Below are 23,766 nucleotides of genomic sequence, written 5' to 3' on the forward strand. Positions count from 1 at the left end.
TGAAGAGTGCTTACAGAGAAAGAGTAGACAGTGAATGTGGTGTTCTGTCAGAAACAATTTTAATACTTCTGCCGACTTCAAATAGCTTCAAAATTTCCAACTGTATTGTTCCTACAGAAAAAGGTGAGTTTAAGGGATTGCCAAACTGGAAGCTGCAAGTTTATTAACAATTAAAAATGCTGTGACTTGGAGTGAAAAAAAAATAGATTTGAAAGTTGCCATCAGAGGAAGACTTCAGTCTTCTGTGTGACAGAGCAGTGGTACCTAAACCACACTTCACCAATATTTATCTGACTTCTAGAAAACCTCCAGCAGTGGATGTTCCACAAACTTCCTAGTCAAATTCTTTCCAGACTGGCAAGAAAGGTTTTCTGGTATTAAGGGTGTGTTAACACTATCATTGTGCAAGACAAATCTCCTTGGTTGTTTTATCCCTGGCAATGACAATTTATTCCCTGTTTCCCTGCAGGCACACAGGCTTTCTCATGTGTTTCCCGTAGTATAGGCAGACCTGAAGAACTGTTCTATTCAAAAAGTAGCTTCTCTGAATGTTTCACCTGTAGGAGTGCAGGAAATGCAGACTCTGACTGCTCCTTGGTCAGTTTGCTTGGCTTGTTCTGTAGTGATTCACTACCTTGTGACTCTTAATATCTTCTGATGTCTGGTAATTTCATTTGTCAGACAGATTGCTGTTACTAAAACAATCTGTTGCTAGAACAAAAAAAAAAAAAAAAGATGGAGGGTTTTTTATGTAGCTATTTTTGTAATTTGTAGTTTTAAAAGTTCTGTAGAATAGGTCAGATCATTGTCAAATGTCATGTCAAAAACGGCTTTGCTTAATTAGATCTTAGATTATTTTGTAGTACTTTGTGTAAATGCAGTGGTTTTTGGTTTCTTTTAAGAATTTGTCCTGTAATTTCGAAACAAGAGAAGGAACAGTGTTTTAGTAAGGACTCAAAATGTAAATATTTGCTGACCAAGTATCACATAGTAGGAGGAAAAATTGGTTTTAGCCTAAGGTGTGGTGGGGTTTGAGAATGATGGAGAACCAGCAGCCAGCCCTGGGCTCAGAATGTTGTGGAGGAAGGTTGTGCATGTAAAAGGAGGGTAACACTTGCACTGTGCAATACCTCTGGTATCTGCAAAAACAGTCATGCAATTCTGAGACCTTTTCTTTAGAAATGTGCATTGACTCTCCAAGCAATGCTTTTTGAAAAGTATTTTGTGACTACAGAGCATAGTTGACCACACTCCCAGTCTTTGCATTAGGTTTTTTTCCTATTTTGTGCTAGTTTTTCCATGGAAGCCTTAGTTTTAAGCTTTCCAGATTATTCCCAATTTTTATCTCCATGAAATTTAGAGGCATAGCATTTCTACAGATTTTAGTGCTTTTTAGTGACAAAGATTTCTAAAATTCTATGTCCCTCTATCTTGGCATCTGTTTTTTAAATTAATTCATTGTTCCTGGGTTGCTTATTTTCATGTCTGCCTGATGAACAGATTATGCTTTTGAATTTTATTTTTATCAATTAGAGACTGGAAATGCCTTTAAATTAGTGTGATTTTTTTTTTTAAATGCTAAAAAGTCTTACAAACTGTGATTCTTCTTGGAGAGAGGTTGGGTGTTATGTTGGATCTTAACCATATCTGAAGAGCCAAGCTTTAAATCTTTGTGTCTGCTTTGAACTTCTGATAGTTTTGTTAAAGATCTCCAAGTTTACTGTAGTGTGTGAACAGACTCAGACAAACCAGAAGGTCTCTGCCTAAAGGATGTGATATTTTATAGTGGACATACTGAAAGTTTTCTATCTTAACAAAACTGGCAGTATTAGTCAAGGCAGGTTGAAAGTAAGGTGCATTGTGGTGTTCCTGTGGATGTGCAGAGAACTGCAGTCTTCAAGACTGTTGATGCTTCCTTACTAAAGAACTGCATCTCTGAGTGTTGTCTTCTGCTTTGTCATAATACTATCTGCTAATAAGAATCACGCTTTTTACAGGAAATTAACTTTTCAAGATTTCTGAACATCCTACGGCTTGGTTTTCAAATGCTGTGGGTTGACTGTACAGCAGGATGCTTGAGTAGCATAATCCATGAGTAAGAGTGGTAAGATGAGTAAGATAATGGTTTTCAAAGCTTTTCATTTTCACAATAATGTGATGTAACACTGTTTTCCAGTTATGGTAGCCTATTATAAAAATGCCATCCCTCATTTTGCTTTGCTGTTTGCATGTCAGTGGTAAAATATTGTGAAATCATAACATATCTATCAATACAATATCTTGCACTTATTGTGTGATTAATACCTATTCAACAGAATAAAACACTTCTCTACTGGTTTCTGTTAAGATTAACAATACCTAAAGTGTGCTGAGAAAAGCTGTGTAAGGTTTTTCTTAAATGAACCGAAAGGTAGGTAGAATATCAAACTTTGGTTTATTGAGGGAAAACTCTTTTTTTCCTTAAGAAAAACATCTCTGCAGTAGTGAGTCTTCAGTAATATGCAGTGCTTGTTCATTTGAGGTTTTTTCCCTGCAACACAAATCATTGCAGTATTTTTATATTAATGGTATAACAAGGTGTCCTTTCCTATGCTTTTCACAACATCATGCAGTATTGAATTTTACAAGAAGTGATGGTTAACTCATGCACATTTTTGAGTTATTCACTCATGCATTCACTATCATTCTCTAAATTAATTTGCTTTGATCCTTGCTGTTTTCACATTGATTAATATTTTGTTAGTTGACTTGGTAAACTGGTTTAAAACATTTTATTGGCTATTTAAATGGAGTTGGGTTTATTGTTAAATACTACAAAAGTTCATTTGTTTTGTTTAAGAGTGAAGAGTAAAAAAAAAAAATCTTTGTTTCTAAAGCAGAGCTTTGTTAGGACTTCACCGGTAACAAACCTGTGCATAACAGGTGAGAATGTTTTTAGGATCATAGTCATTGCTTGCTTTTCAGTACACTGAGAATTATTTCTCTGTGTACAGTAGTGAGGTCTCAGAATAGCACATGAGTCAGCTCCAGCAGGGTTTTATCAGCATTATTCCTGCAGATTGTATCTCAGCAGGGTGTCGCTTGATCTGCTGAAGTGCACGAGGAAGGAATTTGCCCCATCAAGGCTCTGACCTGAAGCAAGCCATAGACTCTTCTGGCTGTGCTGTCCATTTGCACTGTTCCACAGCATAGTAAAATGGGGAATTTATAATATTTGTGAGACATGACTGTTTCTGGCTCACTGGTAGCAGTGATGGACACTGCCTTGACTGGCAGTACATTACACTGGTTCTTCACTCCTTTCCTGCTATTTGCCTTCTTGGGAAGCACCTCCTGAATTACTGCAATTGGCAGCCCAGTGTTTCCAATTCACCTTTAGCAGTTCTAGTTTGCTGTAACATGAGGCTTTAAAATGTAGTCTTTAGTGGACAGCCTCCTGTATAGGTCATTCTTTTATATAGTGCTGAGAAGGAGGCACCTGTGAACCTGAACTTCATTATCCTCTGTAGCCTAAGTAAATGTTGCTGAGGAGTTGGAGCCCTTAGAGAAAGCTAATCATATTTCAGTGTTGTGTTTTATCACTTGTCTGTCTCAGTTTCTGTAGCAATACAAAATATGTGGTGAATTTTATCAGAAATGCTGTATTGCAACCACACTTATCTCCATATTTCTTCAAGCTCGATTTAACAACTGAAAGCATCACTATGAAATGAGTTGAGATACAAGAGTCAGTGGAAACAAAGCTTTACCCTCATCATAAGGGAATACGTATTCCAGCTGAAGGGGCTGACTGTGGGGTGTGAAAGATGGTATAAATTGAATATGGCAAACAAGGAGTAAAGGAACAGTGCTGCTGGGAGCATACTTGGGGAATCTGCTTTGTCACATGCTAAAATCACACTCACAGGATAGTTTGGGTTGGAAGAAACCTTAAATATCACCCAGTTCCAGCCCCCTGCTATGGGTGGGGACACCTTTCACTAGATTTCCCCAGCATGGGGCACGACCTTGCACTTGGCCTTGTTGAATTAAAACTTCTAACACAAAAAGAAAATATATGCTCTTTATCTTTGAAATATGTTTTTTGTGTATCTTAAGAGCTTAGGAATGTTATTTGCTTGCTGAAGAGGGAGATGGATGGATAAGACAAGCCTAGGAGTGGGGAAGCTCTTTGTCTGGTGCTGTGCTGTGTCTGACCAAAGCAGTGGTCATGTTTGATAATGGGTCACTCCAGGAGGTGGTTACCAGTTTCAGCCTGACATGGGGATAGCAGTCCAGCTGTCTTTCACATCAGCTTACACCATGGATATTGGCAGATTTCTGTATTGGTTTTTTATTTAACTAAGAAAACCCCACAAGACACCAACAACAGTAACACAAAAAAACCCAAACAAAACAAAAACCCACAAACAATTGAAACAAAACCAAACAAATTAAAACAACAGATCAGCAAAAATGTAACTCCAAACAAACAAAACTTTCAACACAACACCATCACACAGAACTGTGAAGCTGTTGCAGGGTTTGCAAATTGCTTAGTAACATTTCCAGAGTGGAAGAGAAACATGACTGACCTGAGTGAATTGTCATAGAGCATGTGTTGATTTCTCTGTAGTGGGAAATGGAAGGGCTCTTCAGTGTGTGACATTTGAGTTTTCTTATTATATATATTTAAAAATAAATAAAAGTTGATGTAGCATGAAATGACAACACAGGTGGTAATCAATAATGCACAAGGGTGAAACTGAATCTGGATTGACAAGTTGCTAAATAATGAAAAGAGAACTTATCTTTGTATACAAAACACAATTAATTTTTTATCGGGAAAAAGGGATGTGATTATATGATGTTAAATGGTGCATGCTGGGGTAGCCATAGGTTTTTGCTAGAGACTGTAATGCAAGGTTATACTGTACCATCTGCTCATGATGGCCACAATCATTGCATGCAAACTGTGGAAAACCACTGGCTTTGGTGGAGGAGGCAGTCATCCATATAAAACATGAGGTGCTAACAGGAGAGCAAATGAATATTTTATCTATACTTCAATTAGAACAGTTTCTTCTTTTGGTCACAAGTTTTATTCAAATTTAAAAATACATTGTCTTCTTTGTGAAAGAAAACCCTGTTATAGAAAGCTCTTAATTTGAGGTATTGGAGTCTTCTAACAGTCAGCTTCAAAAGATAAAATGATTTTTCATTTCTTAATGTATGATTATTTGCCCTTGATCATAGTTTTTATATTGCTAACAATTGGCACATTGATACCTTGAATGAGTATTGACAGTGGACCTAAGACACAGTGGTATAATTCCCAGAGCATTTGAAGGCTAAATGAGGACAATGGAGCCAGATCATTTTAAGCCTGACTTTTCTAAGCATTTGTGAAGTAAGATACTATATCAGATCCAGTTCTGTAGGAATTAATATAAAGTGACATGTCTGACTGTCAGGGGCTTTATAGTTCTTCCACACTCTTCAGCAGTGCCATCAGAGGATTGCTGTCAGCTCTGCTATAGTGTGATTGGCCAAATTTTAATTATTTTTTTTTTACTGTTGCAAAGAAGGATAGATTCTAGTATCGGCCACTGAATTTTTTATGTAGTCTGAATTGTTTGTCTCATGACTTAAATATGCTGCAATTTTCCTTCTTTTCTCCATATGGACATGGTAACCCCACGTTAGCAAGATTAACAATACATGCAAATTACTTATTTTGTGGTGTTTTTGTACTTGGGGATTAAGTCTGTTTTCTTCTGCTAGAAGCCTTTTCACTTAATCATATAGAAGAATCCCTTTCATTTGTTTGTGTTTTCCTTTAATACTGGGGAAGTATGATAAGAAAGACAAGAAGGCAAGTTAGTAATTTTTTCAAGTCAGTTCTTAGCAGTGGAATTTAATTTTCATTGTGATCTTAACGTACTTGAAAGTTAAAGCCTGTTTTTTAATAAGAAATATTTCATTTCATAATAATGGATTATTATGAAGAATATTTTGTGGAATATTGTGCAATCTGGTTTTCTCATGTGTCAGGTTGTTATAAGTCAGTTTTCATTAAACAAAATCCTTGAATGGAACATCCTGAGTTGGAAGGGACCCACAAAGCTCATCCAGTCCAACTCCTGGCCCCACACTGCACCATCACCACATCCCTGAGAGCATTGTCCAAACTCTCCTTGAACTCCGTCAGGCTGGTGCTGTGACCCTGGGGAGCCTGTTCAGTGCCCAGCCACCCTCTGGGGGCAGAACCTTTTTCTAATATCCAGCACAAACCTCCCTTGACACAACTTCAGGCCATTTCTTGGCTCCTGTCACTCACCACAGAGCAGAGACCAGTGCCTGCCACTCTCTTCCCCTCATGAGGAATTTGTAACTGCACTGAGGTCTCCCCTCATTTTCCTCCTCCTGGGACAACATCCCCAATTCATTTGTTTGTCCCTCGGTCCTTAGCCCAGAGGTTCTCAGCTGTGCCATTGCCAGCTACAAGCCCTGTGGCATTCCACACAGGGCCAGCCTGCCCCACCTGCCCTGCCCGTGCTCCTGGAGAGCCTGGCACCCTCCAGCAGGGCACTCCAGTCACACAACTCATCCCACCAGGTTGTGCTCATGCCCATGATGCCAAATCTCTGCAACTCGGCCAAGGCTTTGAGCTCCTCCTGCTCGATCCTTACGCTGCACCTTGAGATGAAAGCCTTTAGGTGTTAAATCTATATCTATGTATGCTAAATATTGGACACAACAAGGAGTTCTACATATTGGAAGGAGGGATTACAAAAGATTTGGAGTTCGAGAGAACAGATTAATTTCAGACTGCCCTTTCCTTACTATTACTGTATAATTTAACAATAAACTACTAATTGAATGGCTGGACTTCTAAGGTGATGGGAAGGAAGTCAGTTGTTAGCCATCAGGGTGGCTTGTTCAGTCATTGTAACTTTGTAATTAGCAAGACAGAATGAAAAGCTTAAATAGTTCACTCATAACTCCAAGTTCCCTTTGGAGTAAAGATGCACTGATTGTCTTCTGCCTCCAGCTTATGCTTTTGAAAGAATTTGTGTTGACTCATTGCTGCACAGTGTTCTTGGTGAAAAAAATGCAGAGTTTAAGACAATAATTTTAAAAATGATTAATTTTTGAAAGTATTGCATGTATTAGCAAGCTAGTGTTGCTTTGAAAAAGTTTGAAATGATTGCTCTGAAAACAGCTTGTGATAAGGATGAATTTGCTGTTGGAGAGCAGGCTTCAGATAGTAGGCTTTGTTCCTGCATGCTTTTGCACTGCTTGCACTCATAAAAACTTCCTGTTTTAAAGGCTCTGGGAAATCTGTACTTGTGTAAAATTAATTATGCAGAAAATGTGCTCTTGGTTAGGGAAGCTTACCTTTTTTGCTTACACCACCTACTCTCTCCTGCTGGATTTACATTTTTTTAGAGTAGTGCTATTTTTTCAACACTTCTCAAAGTGGTGTTGAAATGAACAGCAGCAGCATTACCCCATATACAGGGTTCTTCACACTGTGAAGAGATAAAGCTAGATACTTCTCGCCTGTTTATGCTGCTCCTTGCTCCACAGCTCTGAGCAAAGCCCAAAATTTAATTCAGAAAATGTAGTGCTCTTGATACTAACTTATGATGTACACAATATAAAATCTTACGTTTGCCCTGAGAACACATTTTCAGTTCTCTAGAGGTCTCAAGGTTCCTGTGCCTGAAGATTACTTACACAAATACCAAGCAACAGATATTTGTATTCTTTGGTTTCTCACTTGCCCTGCAGTGTCTGTAACTGCTGCTGAAATTGTTGCTATTCCACATACACAGGGCTCATAATCAAACAGTGTAATAGTTCATGTAGAGGTGTTAAAGATGATCCTCTTGAGGCTGCAAAGCTTGTAGAATTGATTTGTGCAACTGAGGCACTGAGCTAAGCTGCCTTTGTGATGTAAGCTCTGGTAATTTTTGCTTTGGAATTGTTCGAATACTGTGAAAAAGTATTTTTTTGGTGTATTTTTTGTTTGCTTTTTTTTGTTTGGGTCTGATGCAGACATAAATAATCAGAGATTAATTCTAGCAGGCTTTCAGAGTCATGTTTACTTTTGACTTACCTGGTAACTGGTATGAAAAATTATTTTTCATTTTCATACAGTTGTACAAACCTCTGGCCTCAGTGCCAGCCTTGTTTATTATTTGTAGAATTGTCCTCCATAGGGATTTTGCAAATTTGACTGTAAAATATTTTAACCCTGTAGCTGGAATGTGATGGGTTTTCTCAGTAGATTTAATTAAAATATTTGTGGTTTCTGGCTTATTCTGAAATGCAAATATCATAATTTATAATTGAGAAAAGAAAATTATGAGGGGATTCCTCAACCAGGAAAGCAGCATTATCTTGATGTAAATTTTTAGGAGAACTTTAAGTCACTCAAAATACACAGACTGTAGAAATTATTTGAAGCTTGAACACTCTTAGAATGAAAGTCTCTAAAGTTTTGGGCTCCTTAGTTTTCAGCTGAACTGTTGTAGGATATAACTCTGTATTTGTGGTGTAATTTCACATTGGCCTTTCTTTGTCTTTTGTCTACAGCTGCACAACTTCAGCATAACTCAATTAATTCTCCATTCAGTGAAATCAGATTTTTCATTGATTTTTAATGCTAAGTGTGTTCTTTCTTTCCTAGCAGGTAAAGGGTTTTAAATTGACCAGTGCTGTGGGTCACCAGTGAGCTTTATAACTGTATTACTGGAAAGGCATGGAGTTATTTCAGAAGGAAATATTTCTGTAAATTTGAGTGGTTTTGGTCAGAGGTCTGTGATAGCTTTAGCAGCTGTGCATGTTGGCTGCCCAGTCTTTGATTCAAGCAAGCCCTTGGGCACTTGGTAGAAATGTTATAAACATTTTAGTTTCAGTAAATATCTTAACTTTATTGCTTGGCTATGTAGTTGAGCATGAGCAAACAAGAGAAATGAACTTTGATTTTTATATAAAAATAACCCTGTTCCAATGTGTATTTCTGTGTTATCACACACAGGTCCTTAGGCATTATTCCATGGTCCATTGGCAACGTCAGTTTAAAAGTTTTCCATTCCAAATTTGCACTATTCTTGTTCCTATTCCCATGCTTAAGCATGGCACCCCTCAAAACACAGCTTTGAAGTTTTAGATCTTATCCAAGGCTAGGTTAAATACGCTGTGGTCAGCTTTACACTTGGAAACACTTGCTCAGCTGTACTGATGCATGTATTTGTAGAGTCTGTCTGTGAACTTGAGCAGTGAAATGACTTGGGTTACTCTGGATCTGTGCACTGAAACCCTTCACAGGTGCCCCCAGTACAAGAGCACTGAGAGTGCTGGTGACACATGGGGACAGGGACTGCAGGGTAGGTGAGATGGGGAGATAAGGGGCTGGGTTCTCCAGCTGGCCTGGCTGCCAAAGGCTGACACTGCAAAATGGCCCGATGCCAGTCTGAAATGAAAAGTGGCTTTCTGTTTCAGGTGCAAAAAAACCTTATCTGAAGGTCTCCTGCTACCTGATAAGTTTAAGTGGTATGAGAATGAGGAATCTCTAGGGGGGAAGATATATGCTCTTTCATTTTATGCTTTATCGGAATTGTGTCCATGCTGAAGAGAAGCAATTTCTGCAAAGGAAGTCAGCATCAATGAGCATCCCTTGATGGGGAAGGTACCTGTGAAGAGCTGTTAAAAAACTCAGAGGACAGTGCTGTAGTGGACTGGCAGTAAATTATCTATGAAATACTAATTGTATCATTAGCATTCTTGACAGGCGCAAACTGGGAGTATGTACCATGATCACTGTGAACAGTGAGACAGTTCAGAGGTTTGATGTTTTCATGTTTGATTGCATCTGTCCATTGAAGAACATTTTCTTGTAGAATTAGGTAGAAATAGATCTCATTAAAGGAGACAAATTAGCCAAAAGTGAAAGAAACTCCCTGCTGGGTTCTGAAACCTAATGATTGGTTAGAAGTTGACAAGAATCTATTCCTGATGTTATTTTGTTAATTGATACAGAGGTTAAACAGTGTGGATTGAACCAGGAGTGCTTTTAGCTAAAGTAATGACCAGGTCTTTTTTTGCCTGCTTGATTTGCAACCCTGGAGACATTAGTTATGATAGTAGAGGTCAGTGAAGGACAGAGGGTAATTACTGAGATCAAGGGAGGAAGTTGACTGAAAGAAACCTTCATGTTCACAAAGTTTAGAAACTGTAGCAGATAAAGATACCTTTTAACAGGCATCTTTGAACAGAGGGAAGAAGAACCGAAAGCAGGCGCTGTCCAACCCTCTGGGTGTTCCTCATTGATCTCTGGTGAGGAGGGAATTGTGGTCATTTTATGAGTGGTATCTGTGTTTGAGGCTTTTTCTGAACTGGAATAGAGCTGGTGGACTCTAGAACAAAGTTCTCATAAGGTTTGTATTTAAGAGACTTGATGCAGTGGTAGGAAAGTCAGAAATTTGTGCCAGGATTAGGCTGTTTGTCATGAGAGTGAGCTAAGACTTATTCAGGGAAAATTATTTTCTTTTATACAATGTCTTCCAATTTAATTTTGGTGGGTACAGTGCCAGTCTAGAAAAAAACCCCTGAGAATAGCCATTTTAAATTGATGATGTTAAGATTTAAGCTTAAATCTGAGACAATGCATATATTTACTTTTTTCCTGTAATAATAGAGCTTGTAAATTTGGGTGGTTTTCCTTTAGAGTTTCATTTCCAGTTCAGTTGTTCTATAACTGAGGGCAACATTTGGCATTTCATTACTCCTAGTAGTGATGACTTGTGTGAGTTGCATTGCTCTAACAGATGTCTTCTCTGTGCTGCCTGACATCTTCAAACAGTTGGTGTCAGGTACCTGTTTGCTATTTGGGTTTGCCATTGAGTGAAAGCTCTTAACTCTTAATTTATTTTGCAAACAGGCACACTTGTCAGCCCTTTCATTTGTTTTCACTGTATTTCACTGCAAATGAACTTGAATATGGTTATTCTAAATATACTAAGGAACCTATAAGTATCAGAAAAGTTGGGGTTTTTTGTCTGTTGGCTTTGGTTCACAGATTTTAAATTTGCCTTTTTCCCCAGTAATGTCAGGTGATCAGTGGAATGTGTAGTTGGGTAAAAAACAAATTTGCAGAGTCAAACATTCATCAAACATTTTTAAGTGGTGGTTTTTAACAGCTTTTCTTAATTTTTGGAAAACTTCTGGTCACTACAGAAAAATTAGCAAATGGCTGTAAAATATAAAATGCTTGACTGTAACTCGGGGCCATCAGTACGACTCCAACTAAAAGGAATTGTGTTTTCTTTCTACATTTCATATTTGATCTAATGTAGGGAGGGTGTGGTTAATATTTAAATATATTTTTTCTTTGAAAAAAGGATTCTAATAATGTTTAGTACTGTAGTCTTAAATTGTAGTTTCTCATGTTAACAAGTTTTTTTATGTGTTTCCAGTTGCTCACATGGATCAAATAGGTCATTGTGAGAAACTCCTGTTATCTAAGACTGTGGACAGAGTGGAATGAAAATGCTGTGTGCTGCAGGTCAGGGAATTAATTTGCAGCAGAGAACCATAGGAAGAAAGGCCAACTCAGCAATGAATGTGGTGGGGGTGCAGGATGCTTTCACTGCAGCAGGAGAAGGCAAAGTGAAGATGGCAGTAATTCATGATGACATCTCCTTCATTCTGCCCTCTGTGAATGGGGATTCCTCTTTTATTTATTGAGAGTTGTTGTTGCTAGGCTGGGGCAATACAGAATTTAAATTGCTACATATCCAAGTTGCCTTTTCATCGTGAATTTTGGTATTACTCTCCAGTGGGATGGGTTAAACTAGGAGCTGCTCTCCAAAGTTCATACATAGAAAAATTCTGTTACTTTTAGAAAGTGGAGTCTCATGAGTTGCACCCTCAATTTGCGGATGACACCAAGTTGGGTTGAGTTGGGAAGAGTTGATCTCTTTGAGAGCAGGAAGGCTCCACAGAGGGATCTGGACAGGCTGGATCAGTGGGGCCAAGGGTCTGAGGTTCAACAAGGCCAAGTGCCAGGTCCTGCCCCTGGGTCACAACAACCCCTGCAGTGCCACAGGCTGGGGCAGAGTGGCTGGGAAGGGCCCCGTGGAAAAGGACCTGGGGGTGCTGGTTGACAGTGGCTGAACATGAGCCAGGTGTGCCCAGGTGGCCAAGAAGGCCAATGGCACCTGGCCTGGATCAGCAGTGGTGTGGCCAAGCACAAGTTTGAGTGGCTGAGGCAGCTGGAGATGTTTAGCCTGGAGAAAAGGAGGCTCAGGGAAGACCTTATTGTTCTCTACAACTACCTGAGGTTGTAGCCAGGTGGGGTTCAGGCTCCTCTCCCCAATAACAATTGATAAGACAAGAGGAAATGGCCAAGGGGATGTTTAGATGGGATATTAGGAAAACTTCCTGCATGAAAAGGGTTGTCAAACATTGGAACAGGCTGCCCAGGGCAGTGGCTGAGTCACCATCACTGGAGGTAATGAAAAGATTTGTGGATGTGGTACTTGGGCACATGGTTTAGCAGTGAACTTGGCAGTGCTGGGGTAGTGGTTGGACTTGAGGATCTGAAAGGTCTTTTCCAACCCAAAAAATTCCATTGTGCTACATTGCCAGTGGGAAATAATCAGTTAGCTGATGAGGTAAAAAGAGTCTGAAAGCACAGCCTTTGGGATCTGTGCAAGATGGACTGGAGGGAAAACCATAGAGAGGCTTTGGATCTGTAATGTGAAATAGCTGTCTGGTTTCTGAAGCCAGGACTTTTGTGTGTACATTGAAAACCTGTTTGTTGCATCACAGTACACCACCTTGTTACTGAATTCTTCTCTTAAAGTAGCCTGTAAAACCCTAAATACATGCCAGTTGCTTTAATTACAGTAAAATCTTCCTTTCTTTTTGGCTTCTGGTTGCTATAATGTGATGTTGAAGGAGTTCTGGAACTTAACATCAAGCTAGAAAAGCTAACAAAAAATGTCATGGACTTCCTTAAACGAAGAGGCTAAAATATCATCTATTAAGCTCACGGTGATATCATCATAGACCATCTTGCCTTAGGTAGATTTTGCTGGTAATTCAAAACATGGCTATTAAAGAGGTACTGAACAGCACAGGAATTTACCTTCCTTTGAAGAAGTCTTGCAAAAGACCTCAGAAAGGTCATATTAAATTCAATGTTGTGGAAGAGCAGTATAAATTTTATCAATGGCATGTACAAAAGGGTAGGTAAGTTTGCCTTTTGTTGCTCTAAACATATGTTTCATAGTACAAGGAAGATTAATTTCTTGGCATTTTTTTGGTACCTATTCTGGAAGTTAATGCAGCAATTGATGTTAGCTTTATGTTCTAATTATTTAATATATGGCTTATTAATGATGGGCCAAAAATAAACAAACTTTTTGTCCTCTGCTGTGGCTACCTACATACATCGTTTCACTACCACTCATTATCTACCCTATCAAAATGAAATATAAGTGCTGCCTGTTATGTGAAACTCTGAGCTGTGTTTTCCAGGAAATGAGGAATTTGGAGTAAATTCCAAAGCAGAATCTCTGCAGTGTCTGCCTGTGCTGCTGTAAAGCCTCAAAAGAGCACCTGAAACATAACTGTGCGCATTCCAGTATACAGATAAACCAAAAGATAACAGATAAAGCCACCAAAAGAGACATTAAAATCCAGAGGCTTTTATGTAGAAAGATGGATCAAGTGAAAGATTTACTACTTCAATTCCAACTAATTGATTTCTGTTGCTTAAATTAGAGCAAAATTTCAGTGCTACCATGTATCCAAACCCATTCGTTATTAGCTTACAAAGCAGAATGCTGTAATTAAATAAATTGAATGTTTCTTGAAGCTCTTCTAAAGAAAAGGCTAATTTACTTACAATGCATTGGATAGTCTGTCTAAATTGGCTGGCATCCTTCCAGTTTTAAAGCATCTGAGATCTGAAATTATTATGGGAGCAAATATTCCAGATTTTTTTATGTAAGTTACTCTGCTCTGGGTGTCATAAGAAAAATAGAAGAGGGAAGGGAAGTGATGGAGAATTGTTGGTTTGTTTTGGTGTTTTTTTTTTCTTCTGTAGGATGATAAAATAAACCCTGTAGAACAATAGAGAATTTGGGAAATTGCACATCTTGAAACAGCAAAAGAAGTTTACCTTGTAGAAATCTTTTAGTACATTATATATCAAAGTTCCATCAACTGTTCTTTCCTAATCTTCCTGTGTCCCTGCTAGACTAGGCAGGAGAAGATGGCCATATTTTTAATTGGCTTTTTCACTGAGATCTCCGACAGAATAACCAGCTGCCTGTGTGAAGCCAGTTAACTCTATACAGACAAGTGCTACTGGAGATGGAGCTAGTGTGATTTATCTCCATTGGGAGGTGTATATGAAAATTATAATTACCTGTCGTTTAACTTAATAGTACTGCACATATTAAAAAAAATACCTGACTCAAAGTTTGGCGTATATGGAGATGTGTTGGTAGATCTTGGGTGCTCTGGAGCAGAAGCATCTAGAGATTATAGGAGTTGAAGAAATGAGGAAGAATATTAAGTGTCTTTTAAGTGGGAAACAAATAAATTATCTACTTAAACATTAGTATATTGTAAAAAGTTGAATTATCTTCATTATATCATCGTGCCTTTAGCTGCAATATTTAAGTGCATTAAGGCATAAAATTTCATGATGCTTGTATTAATTATCTCCTGATATTATTTAGATAGAATCTTAGACTTTTTTACAGGTATAATGATTAGAAAAAACAGAGCAAACCCATGGAACAGTTGCTTGCCAGCTGTGAGTTCTCTCTCTTTATTCTATTTGTGTAAAATATTCTTTGATACATCAGGAATTTTGAATATGTATACAGGGGATTATGTAAGGGAAATTCAATCTGTCTTGTAGCTGCTGTCAAATAAGATTGCATTTAAAAAATAATCCATTGAAGTAAAATAAAATTCAGGGAGAAAAGTTTTTTTTAATATGACTTTTCCTCTTATTATGTGTAGCATTTTAGGGAAAAAAAGTAAGAGAAAAATTGCATTTCCCCATATTAAAGTTGGATGGCTATTAAAATAAATTGGAATATCATGTCCTAAAATAAAATGTAATTGGATTACTTAGAGTGTGATATAACCAGATCTGAATAGTGTTCTTCTCAGAGTTTTGTGCCTTAATATTTCTCTGCATTTTGTGAAACTTTTGTAAAAATTTAACTGGTAAGATTGCTTTTTACCACTATATCTCTCCAATGCAAAAAGGCCTTTGCAAACTTGGATTAATTCTCTGAAAACAGGAATCTGACCTTTTCATCCTAATGATAAAGACCAGCTTGTATTGCTCTAGTGATAAAGTGAGAGCTACAGGCAGAGCACCTGGTCTCAAAATAGATCAGTAATAACAGATTTGAAACACTTCATGAGTGACTCAGGCCTTTCTACAATGTAAATGTTTCCATCCTCAGTTTCAGTCTTGGCTCTGTAACTTTGGGTAGGAGCTGGGTAGTTTAGGAATAGTTTTTCTTACGAGACCTACTTTCAAAATACTTTGGTTCCCAGGTAGATTAAGCTAAATATTGGTGAGAGAAGTATACTCAATGCCATGAATTAAAAAGTGGAAGGGGAATAGGAAACTTGCTATTATTCTGTTTTTTCTGACCCTAAAGTATCATGCCATTTTGGATGTGGTTGCTTGTCTAACTCTCCTGTCTGGAGAGAGAGGTGGTGAGTGTTCTTCAGCCCGTGGTTCAGGATGGTGCTGCTGCAGCAGGGTCTGGGCGTCTTTGCTCTGCTCATTTCCAGGATTTGAACTTCAGTTCGCCTTGCAATGACCCTAGGGAGTATTTAAGGTTGGTTTTTCCCTCAGTTCCTACAAGGGGCATCTCTGGATTCTAAGGGATCCTAGTGCCTCACTGATTCTGGCAGTACAACAGTCCCAGCAGAGTGAGGGGGAGAGTTCATCTCTCAAATCAGGTGTTTTGTGTTGGTGATTTTAATTATCTTTTCTCTTATACCTGCTGGCCATGGTCTGTGTTGTGATGCCCTGGAGGAGCTACAGGGCGTTTGATTTTCAGTCTTATAGCTAGAGAAGATGGTTGATTGTTACATTTGCTCATGTGTTTTAACTGTGTGAGGTGGGGGTTTTTGTTTGTTTTTAAAAACTTTATTGAAATGAAATGTATTATCTCATGACAGCCTTGCAAAAAATACTTTGTTGTGATAGCGTTTTAATCATTAACACATCAAGTACCTTATACCAGTGTGTAATAAATATTGCTGATTGTTAATTTATTCATTTATTTTGGATGAAGACAACTGTAATTACAGCCTTAATGTTATTTTATGGCAACAGCAGGTGCAGCATTCTGTGGAGAAATTGCAGGAAATGTGGAACATTCTTTGTAGCTAAAGTGGGTTTTGTCTTTCTTGATGGGGAACATATTAAAGGGGTAGGTTTCTTCAAAATTCATGTCTTCTGTTGTTTTTTAAGTGCAGGTGAAAATAAAACAAAGTGTAGATTTAAAGGAGTTCTGTCTGTTAACAATTTTGTACAGACAGATTTGGTGGTATTTGTTTGAGAAATACTTTAAATAGAATGTGAATTCTTTAAGTAGTGGAAGCAGCATAAGACAAAACATCTTTATGAAAGCACTCAGCCTTTTTCATGCTCTCAATCTACCTTTATTATGTTAATTAAATTCTGTACAGTTCCCAGCAGGGAATGTGAAAATTACCTTTTCAAATAAATGAATACAGATTATTTACTGCATATCAAGAAACTGCTTGTAGGTCTTTGATCATTGTCCTGGTGCAGAGGTAGATCAGAGCAGTTATTAAAGCTCTAATTTGTGTGGTGTCCCCTTATCCTCCTGCTGTCTGGGGGATGAGGTTGTTGGTGAGAGTGCCAGCCCTTGCCCACTTGGGATTCAGGTGTGTAAACTGCTTTAGATTACCAGGATGAGCTTAAATGGTCCCAATATAGCTCAGTTTCTAACAACTGCAAGGTACCCTGTCAGGTGCTCTTGTTGGGAATAAGGGAGTGTGTATTGTTGGGGCTGGTGAGAGGAAATGGAAGAAGTATAATTAACTTGTGCTTCTAGTTTATTTACTGATAGGTACAGATAGCTGGAGGTAACGAGATCTTTGTCATGCCTCCTCATCAGAAGTCCCATGAAAGTAGTCAAAGTTAAGTGCAAATAATCTGAGAAACAGTTTCTAAGAAAACTACAAAGAGTAAAGTTTGCTGCTCTTGTTTCTGTGCAGTATTCTCCTCTGTTTACACTGTGTGTATGAAGACCATGAGAGTTAAATACTGCATTTTCTATCTTAATTGGTTGATACCTCACTAATAAAGTCTATTTTAGAAGAAAAACATGTTTTCTGTGCAAATAGTATATATGATATCCTGTGTTTTGCTTCAGGATAATGTTTTGAACATCATAAACCAAATCATGGATGAATGCATTCCACATGAACGGGCCAACCGAGACTTTTGTGTTAAGTTTCCAGAGGAAATACGCCACGACAACCTTGCAGGACAGCTTTGGTTTGGAGCAGAGGTAGGTCTGTCATACTTACGTTGTTTGGGATTAATAGACACATTTTTTGTTGTATAAAGCCACAGACCTTTTCAGGCTTTTCTGAAAGAGGTACAAAAAAGATTACAGAGCAAAGTAAACAAGAGAACTCACTCTGGGTGCTCAGAGAAATGGGGTTCTTTACCTGTGGTTTTGGTTGGGCTAACAGCATACCAGGTTATTTCCATAACTGTGTGGTGTCAGTATTCTATAGCGAAAAACTATTCTTTTGTGGGTTGGCATCTGAGTGACTTTTTTTTTTTTTTTTCTGATCAACCATCTTGTCTTTTGAAGATCTTAGTAACAAAAGTGTATTAGGGAGTTTATCAGGATAAAAGTTAATCTCTAGCAAATAGAAGTGCATGCTGTCACTTTAATGGCTATTCATGCTATAACTCATCCTAAATATACAACCTCAGGCTGTAATATGTTGCACATAACTTCCTGGTTTCGTGTGTATGCCAAAAATATAATAGTTCCTGTGCAGAACACTGAAGTCCATTTTCTTCTCTTACCTGGTTTCTCTCAAAGACTTGCTTCTAGAGCAACCTGTAGGAACAAGAAATTTTTGTAGTGAATAAGCTTCTGTTATTTTAACCAAAGGAAGCCTGAAGTGTCAGAAAAAAAGGATGTGATATGCAAAATATTATTAGTACTGATGTCTTTGGCTAAAAAAAAATCATTTTTGGTGGCATTTTTCATATTGTGGCATCTTTAGTGATAAACTTCACTTTACTGGCCTGAAGGTAACTTAAGGTGGCACCATGAATTCGTTGATACTTGAGGGGGGATTAGTCCAGACATCCCACCACACAACAGCATGTTGTGGTCTCATTTTCAGTGTTGCCTCTCCTGTATTTGAAGCAATCTTTGGCCTCCTGTTAATAACCATTTTTTTTTTCCTCTACCAGTTTCTCCTTTCTTTTTCAAGTGCATGTTCTCCATGAAGATTTCTCATCTTGTTCAGTCCAATATGCCTTCATGTATTCTGTTTCTGAAACTTGCTTTGACAGTTGTTAATTGTAGGCTCCTCTGAGTCAGAGAAGTCTCAGATAGATAGAATTTACAAAATTAATTTGGTATGTCAATGCTTTGTAATCCTGTCCTAAGTCTTGTTTTATTCACTGCTGTGTTATATAAGCTAAACCTGTTTCCAAATCAAACTTGCACTGTGTAACCCTCAGGCTGGAGAGACCTGTTGGTCTCAGTAACACATGCAGTGATGATATAATGCCAGCTCCTACTGCTGCAGGCACTGTCCTCCTGTAAATTCATGGAGCAAGAAGGTTGTGTGAGCTTTAGGAGTACACACTTCTGTCCTTGTCAGAGCAATCACTGAGTTATCAGACTGAGAATACCTATCAGCAGGTAACACTTACTCTATCCACACTTCCCACAAACACTGCTTTGGCTGATAAGAAGTAAGAACATGATCTTCTCTGAGTGCCCTCAAATCAATGCATCAGACTGCTGAGAAAGGATCCCTTCTGGGATTGCAGGTCCCTTATACTGAGTTGCAGGTGTGGCTCCCATCCACAGGATGCCAGGGAGAGGGGGATGACACAGCTGCAAATGGAGATTTTAAAAAAGGGGGAAAAAACCCTGATCTTTAAGAGCAACCTTGTATTTTCTCAGTTAATAGAAGTATTTCTGTTAATGCAGCAGGTGTGATTTATATTGGTGCTCATTGTCTTCCAAATGTAACCATAAAAGAGAAAAGCCAGCAGTTGTGTTTAGTGGCAAGATTTTTAAAAAGTTTTATTAATGTGTTACAGTAAAAATCTACTGTTAATGTCTTTGTCAACTGGTCAGAGAGAGTCCGTGTATAATGCCTGGGGCAAGGTGTCTTAAATAGTTGCTTTCCAGACACTGAAGGGGAGAATCACTCAGTGACCTGATTTTTGTATGTAATCATGATTTCTGTGGGAAGCAGGATACTGGCCTAACTGGATCCCTGTGTGATAGCCAGTGTGAGCAGATGTGCTGTAAAAGACGTCACAGTTGCAGAACTTGTTCTTTTTATAAGGAACAGATTTATTTTACAATAAAATAAAAAATTCAAATCAAACCCCAAATCAAAACAGTGCATGGACTGTAGTTTTGCTGGATTCCCATCTCTTTTATGCAAGGAGTGTGTGCATAGAGGATCTATCCTACTAATGCTTATTGTCCAACTGGTGGGAGAATAACTTCAGTTCTTCTGTCAGCACTGTGGTCACCCTAAGACTTTCTTGTACTTCAACCTTTTCCTCTTCTCGTGTCTCCCTGGCTGAACTGCTCCCTAACCTTCTCTGTGAAAGCTTTTGACTCTAGACGTACCAGCCTTAAATCCTTCACTTGTTTAATAATTTGCAGCCAACTGGGGCTAAGTACTGCCCTTGTTCAAAAGCACATCTTATTAAATAGCACATCATGTGCTTTGTTTTAAAGTATAGAAATATTTTTACTTTGTCAAAACTAATATTTTATCTCTTCATATCCTTCATAGTGTTTGGCTGCTGGTTCAATTATTATGAATCGTGAAATTGAGAGTATGGCTATGAGGCCCTTGGCCAAGGATCTGACCCGAAGCCTAGAGGAAGTCAGAAATATCATTCGTGACCAGGCCTTAAGGGATTTGAACCTCTACACAGAAAAAATGAAAGATTCCCTCAAGCATTTTGATGTCCTTTTTGCTGAGTTCGAATTAAGGTAAAAGATACGAAGTAAATGTGTTGTGAGCCATGTCTTGGCCACTGCAGCTGTTTCTTGGCTTGCTGGTTTTTGGAAATTGAGCTGTTTAACTCTGTATTCCTTGAGTGGGAAAAGGATGTAAATTTTTTTATCCTTGTATTTGAATTCTTTAGTAATTTGTGTATTGTTAGATTTTTCTTTCCAGTGTAGCAATAATGAAAACTAAATAGCTTTTTAGCAATCAACATTTGCTCTCTCCAACTAAACTATAATCCCCCATTTGCATACTGGCATATGGCATTTGAGGGAGAATTTCCAATACACAAAATGAAACCATAAATCTCTTCTCTTAATGTTTTCTTTGTCAGAGAAAAGGCAACAAATAGATGTTTAAAAAGAAAAGAATGATAACAAATATTCTAGAGACTGAGATTTTGTTCTCTTGTGCTTAGTGGTACAAGCAAGAGGTACCCAGTGAATTTAAGAAGGCAAATTGAATTCTGATGGAGGAAGTGCTTTTACAAGAGCCATAATTAACCACAGGAAATCACCGATTTGAAAACTTGCAATTGAAAAATTACTTCGAGGTTTAATGCTTAAGTAAAAATAACTGCTTTTTGGGGTGATGCTTTTTTGCATCAAGGGTCACATTGACCAGTCTTGAATTGTGCTTCGAGTGTAGCCAGTGACCTGCCTGTGTGTTAGATGTTTGTGGTGCTGACCACAGACAAGATAATGGGCCGGATTATCTATGGATCTAATGTGATAGAGCCACTGCTGCCCTTAGCAGAACATGTTCCTTAGAATGGGGTAATCTTTTAATATTTCTTGGGAATAACCTATAGACTATCATGTCCCACATTACTGCTTGCCTTTTCTCAAAGTTGTTATTCTCTTGTGTTCTTTTACTCAGGTAAGCAAGTTTTTTCTGATTAGAAAATGCATCATTATTGTGTTACATTGAAAACACTTTAATTGAAAACATCTAAAAACATATTTTTAAGTGTGGGTTTGAGTGCAGACACCAATGACATCAGTAACTGGTTCTTGTCAGTGTCTGTGCAGTTTTTGACCTGTCAATACCAACTCCCTGTGTGCAGCATTTTTCTTCACCATTGTTTTGCAAACAACTTCTTCCCTTTCTGTGTTACTTGTATTCTGCCAAATGAGCAATTAAGTAATACAGTGACAGAAAACCATTAAACTTCTACTAGTGATTCTTACCTTGTTGAATTTGTGCTTTTGCTAGTAATTCCACATAGAAATGAGGCCAAATTTTAAGTGTCATAAACTGTCTCATCTGGGTAACTGAATTTCACTAATCTAATTTCAGGTAAAACCTTCATAGGTAAAATGTTTGGTTTAAGTCAGATTGTTTTTTTTTAAATTGAGGAAATGCAGAGTAAACTATTCTGTCTTTAAGATGGGGCAGTAAAGATCCTTTGAAGGCACTGCGCCACACAGTGAAGGGTTCTGATAGCTAAATGTGCTACCATAATTATATCATTGTATCATAAATGTGCTATATAATCATAATATTTCTAAATTACTACTGACTTCCGCTGCCTCAATTCCACTTCAATAAGTAATTTGGCTGTGTTTCTCAGACTGTTACACAGTACAGTTTTCATAGTAAGTGCTGTTGAAATAAATACAAATTGGTACAGAAAATCATCTTAGGTTTCTAAGATGATTTATCCTAGGTTTGGTTTTATTTATAATCTTAATTGTCAAAGCATGTGAAACAGTGGTATGTTATTTTATCATTTTTGTAGTTATGTGTCAGCCATGGTACCTGTGAAGTCTCCAAAAGAATACTATGTACAGCAAGAGGTTATTGTACTGTTCTGTGAAACTGTGGAGAGGTAAGTTAAAGACTAGATCTTAATTTTTTGTGTTCACTTTCTTTCTGAGGTTTTACTGAAGTACATTAGCTATTAATATTGAAGAATTGTTGTAAAATACCAGGTATTTTACTTTTCTAGTAAGTATCCAAATTCAAAGTTCAGAGGTATTAAGCATGCTTGGCAGGCACAAGCCTATGGGTTTTTGTTTTCTACATTAAAAAAATACAAAACAAAACACAAGAGTTAATAATCCAACAATAACTGTATTGTTGATGTGCCTAGTTACAGATGTGTACATGAAGACTCAGTATTTAGCTTAGTCTGTTCAAGGCATCAAGACTTCATGATATTTCATGCAAGAATACATGGGAAGATGATTCAAATAATCTGTGAACCTCCAGTGATTTTCATAAAGAGCTCATAAAAGCTCTTTAAAATCTCAAAGGACTGCTCTTTGGCTCTGTATGTATGAAGGGATGATGATGAAAGAAATCAATTCAGCAATCCATAAGTTCTTCTAGAAGTATAAGGTGCAAAGAAAAGTGTGAATTTGTAATGTACTGTGTTGAACAACTTTTTTTTCTTCCCCTTTGTGACAGATTAACTAGCCTGCAGATGGGCAGTAGAGGGGAGCAACATGTGAAATACTCAGCTTAGTGAGGTTTCGAGCAGTGCAGCACTGTTCTTAAAAGAAAATTAGTGAATCATGTTCTGTGTAGAATTATTAGATACCAGTTGACTGTAAAAGCCCTTAGAATAAGTGTTGGTTTCACTCTCATGTTAGGAAAACTTGTGAAGTAGGACCCTGGGTCTGGTGCAGTCCATCCTTTCATCGAGGAATGGAGGGGTACAGAGCACACTGCCACAGTCTGCATGTGACACCAAGAGCAGAGGTGTTTCAGGCATTTTGGGAGACAGGATTGCAACTCAAAAAAGGTCACAACAAGTAGGAGGAATTACCTTGCGTCAGTCAGAGAGCTCTACCACACATACACACACTCACCTACGGCATACACGCGTCCAGCAGAGGCCACAAAGATGAAGAAGGGTCTGGAGCATCTCTCTTAGGAGCTGGGGGAGCTGGGCCTGTTTAGAGGAGACAAGACTGAGGGGATCTGATCAATGCACACAGATATCTCTAAGGTGTGTGTCAAGAGCATGGTGCCAGGCTCTCTTCCATGGTGCCCAGGGACAGGACAAGGAGTAACAGCCATAAATTACAACAAGACAAGTTCACACCAGCATGGGGAAGAATTTCTCTACTTTGAGGTGCCAGAACAGTTGCCCATGGGCTCTCCCTCTCTGGAGACATTCCAAACCCACCTGGATGTGTTCCTGTGTCACCTGCTCTAGATGACCCTGCCTGGCTGGGGGGTTGGACTGGGTGATCTCCAGAGGTCCACTCCAACCTTGACAATTCTGGGATTCTGTATTGGCCCAGTAGGAGGAAAAAGATGGTTTCTTACTTGTAGCTTTAGAAAATCTGTCTGGACTGTAGGAAGGAGCAGGGAGTGAGGATGGGCCACACAGCAGTGTGTCCATCCACTCTTGGCACCAACCAGGGTTCACTTTGAGGTTGTGTCCCGTCCACCACCCACAGCACTGGCTGGGCAAATGCTGCCAAGGAATAAGAAAAAGTTATTTCC

General features: G+C 38.4%; 1 protein-coding gene across 5 annotated transcripts in view; it reads left to right on the plus strand.

Annotated features, from left to right (window-relative positions):
* ZFYVE28 (zinc finger FYVE-type containing 28) overlaps positions 1–23,766 on the plus strand; it is a 146,008-nt gene that overhangs the window by 66,882 nt on the left and 55,360 nt on the right. For all 5 annotated transcript variants that reach the window (XM_053976114.1, XM_053976115.1, XM_053976116.1 and 2 more), the window contains exons 3-5: positions 17,445–17,582; positions 20,089–20,291; positions 22,049–22,138. In XM_053976114.1, the coding sequence (XP_053832089.1) occupies positions 17,445–17,582; positions 20,089–20,291; positions 22,049–22,138 (431 nt within the window). The remainder of the gene's footprint in view (positions 1–17,444; positions 17,583–20,088; positions 20,292–22,048; positions 22,139–23,766) is intronic.

Source organism: Vidua macroura, chromosome 4 (genome assembly GCF_024509145.1).
Source record: "Vidua macroura isolate BioBank_ID:100142 chromosome 4, ASM2450914v1, whole genome shotgun sequence".
Classification (NCBI taxonomy): domain Eukaryota; kingdom Metazoa; phylum Chordata; class Aves; order Passeriformes; family Viduidae; genus Vidua; species Vidua macroura.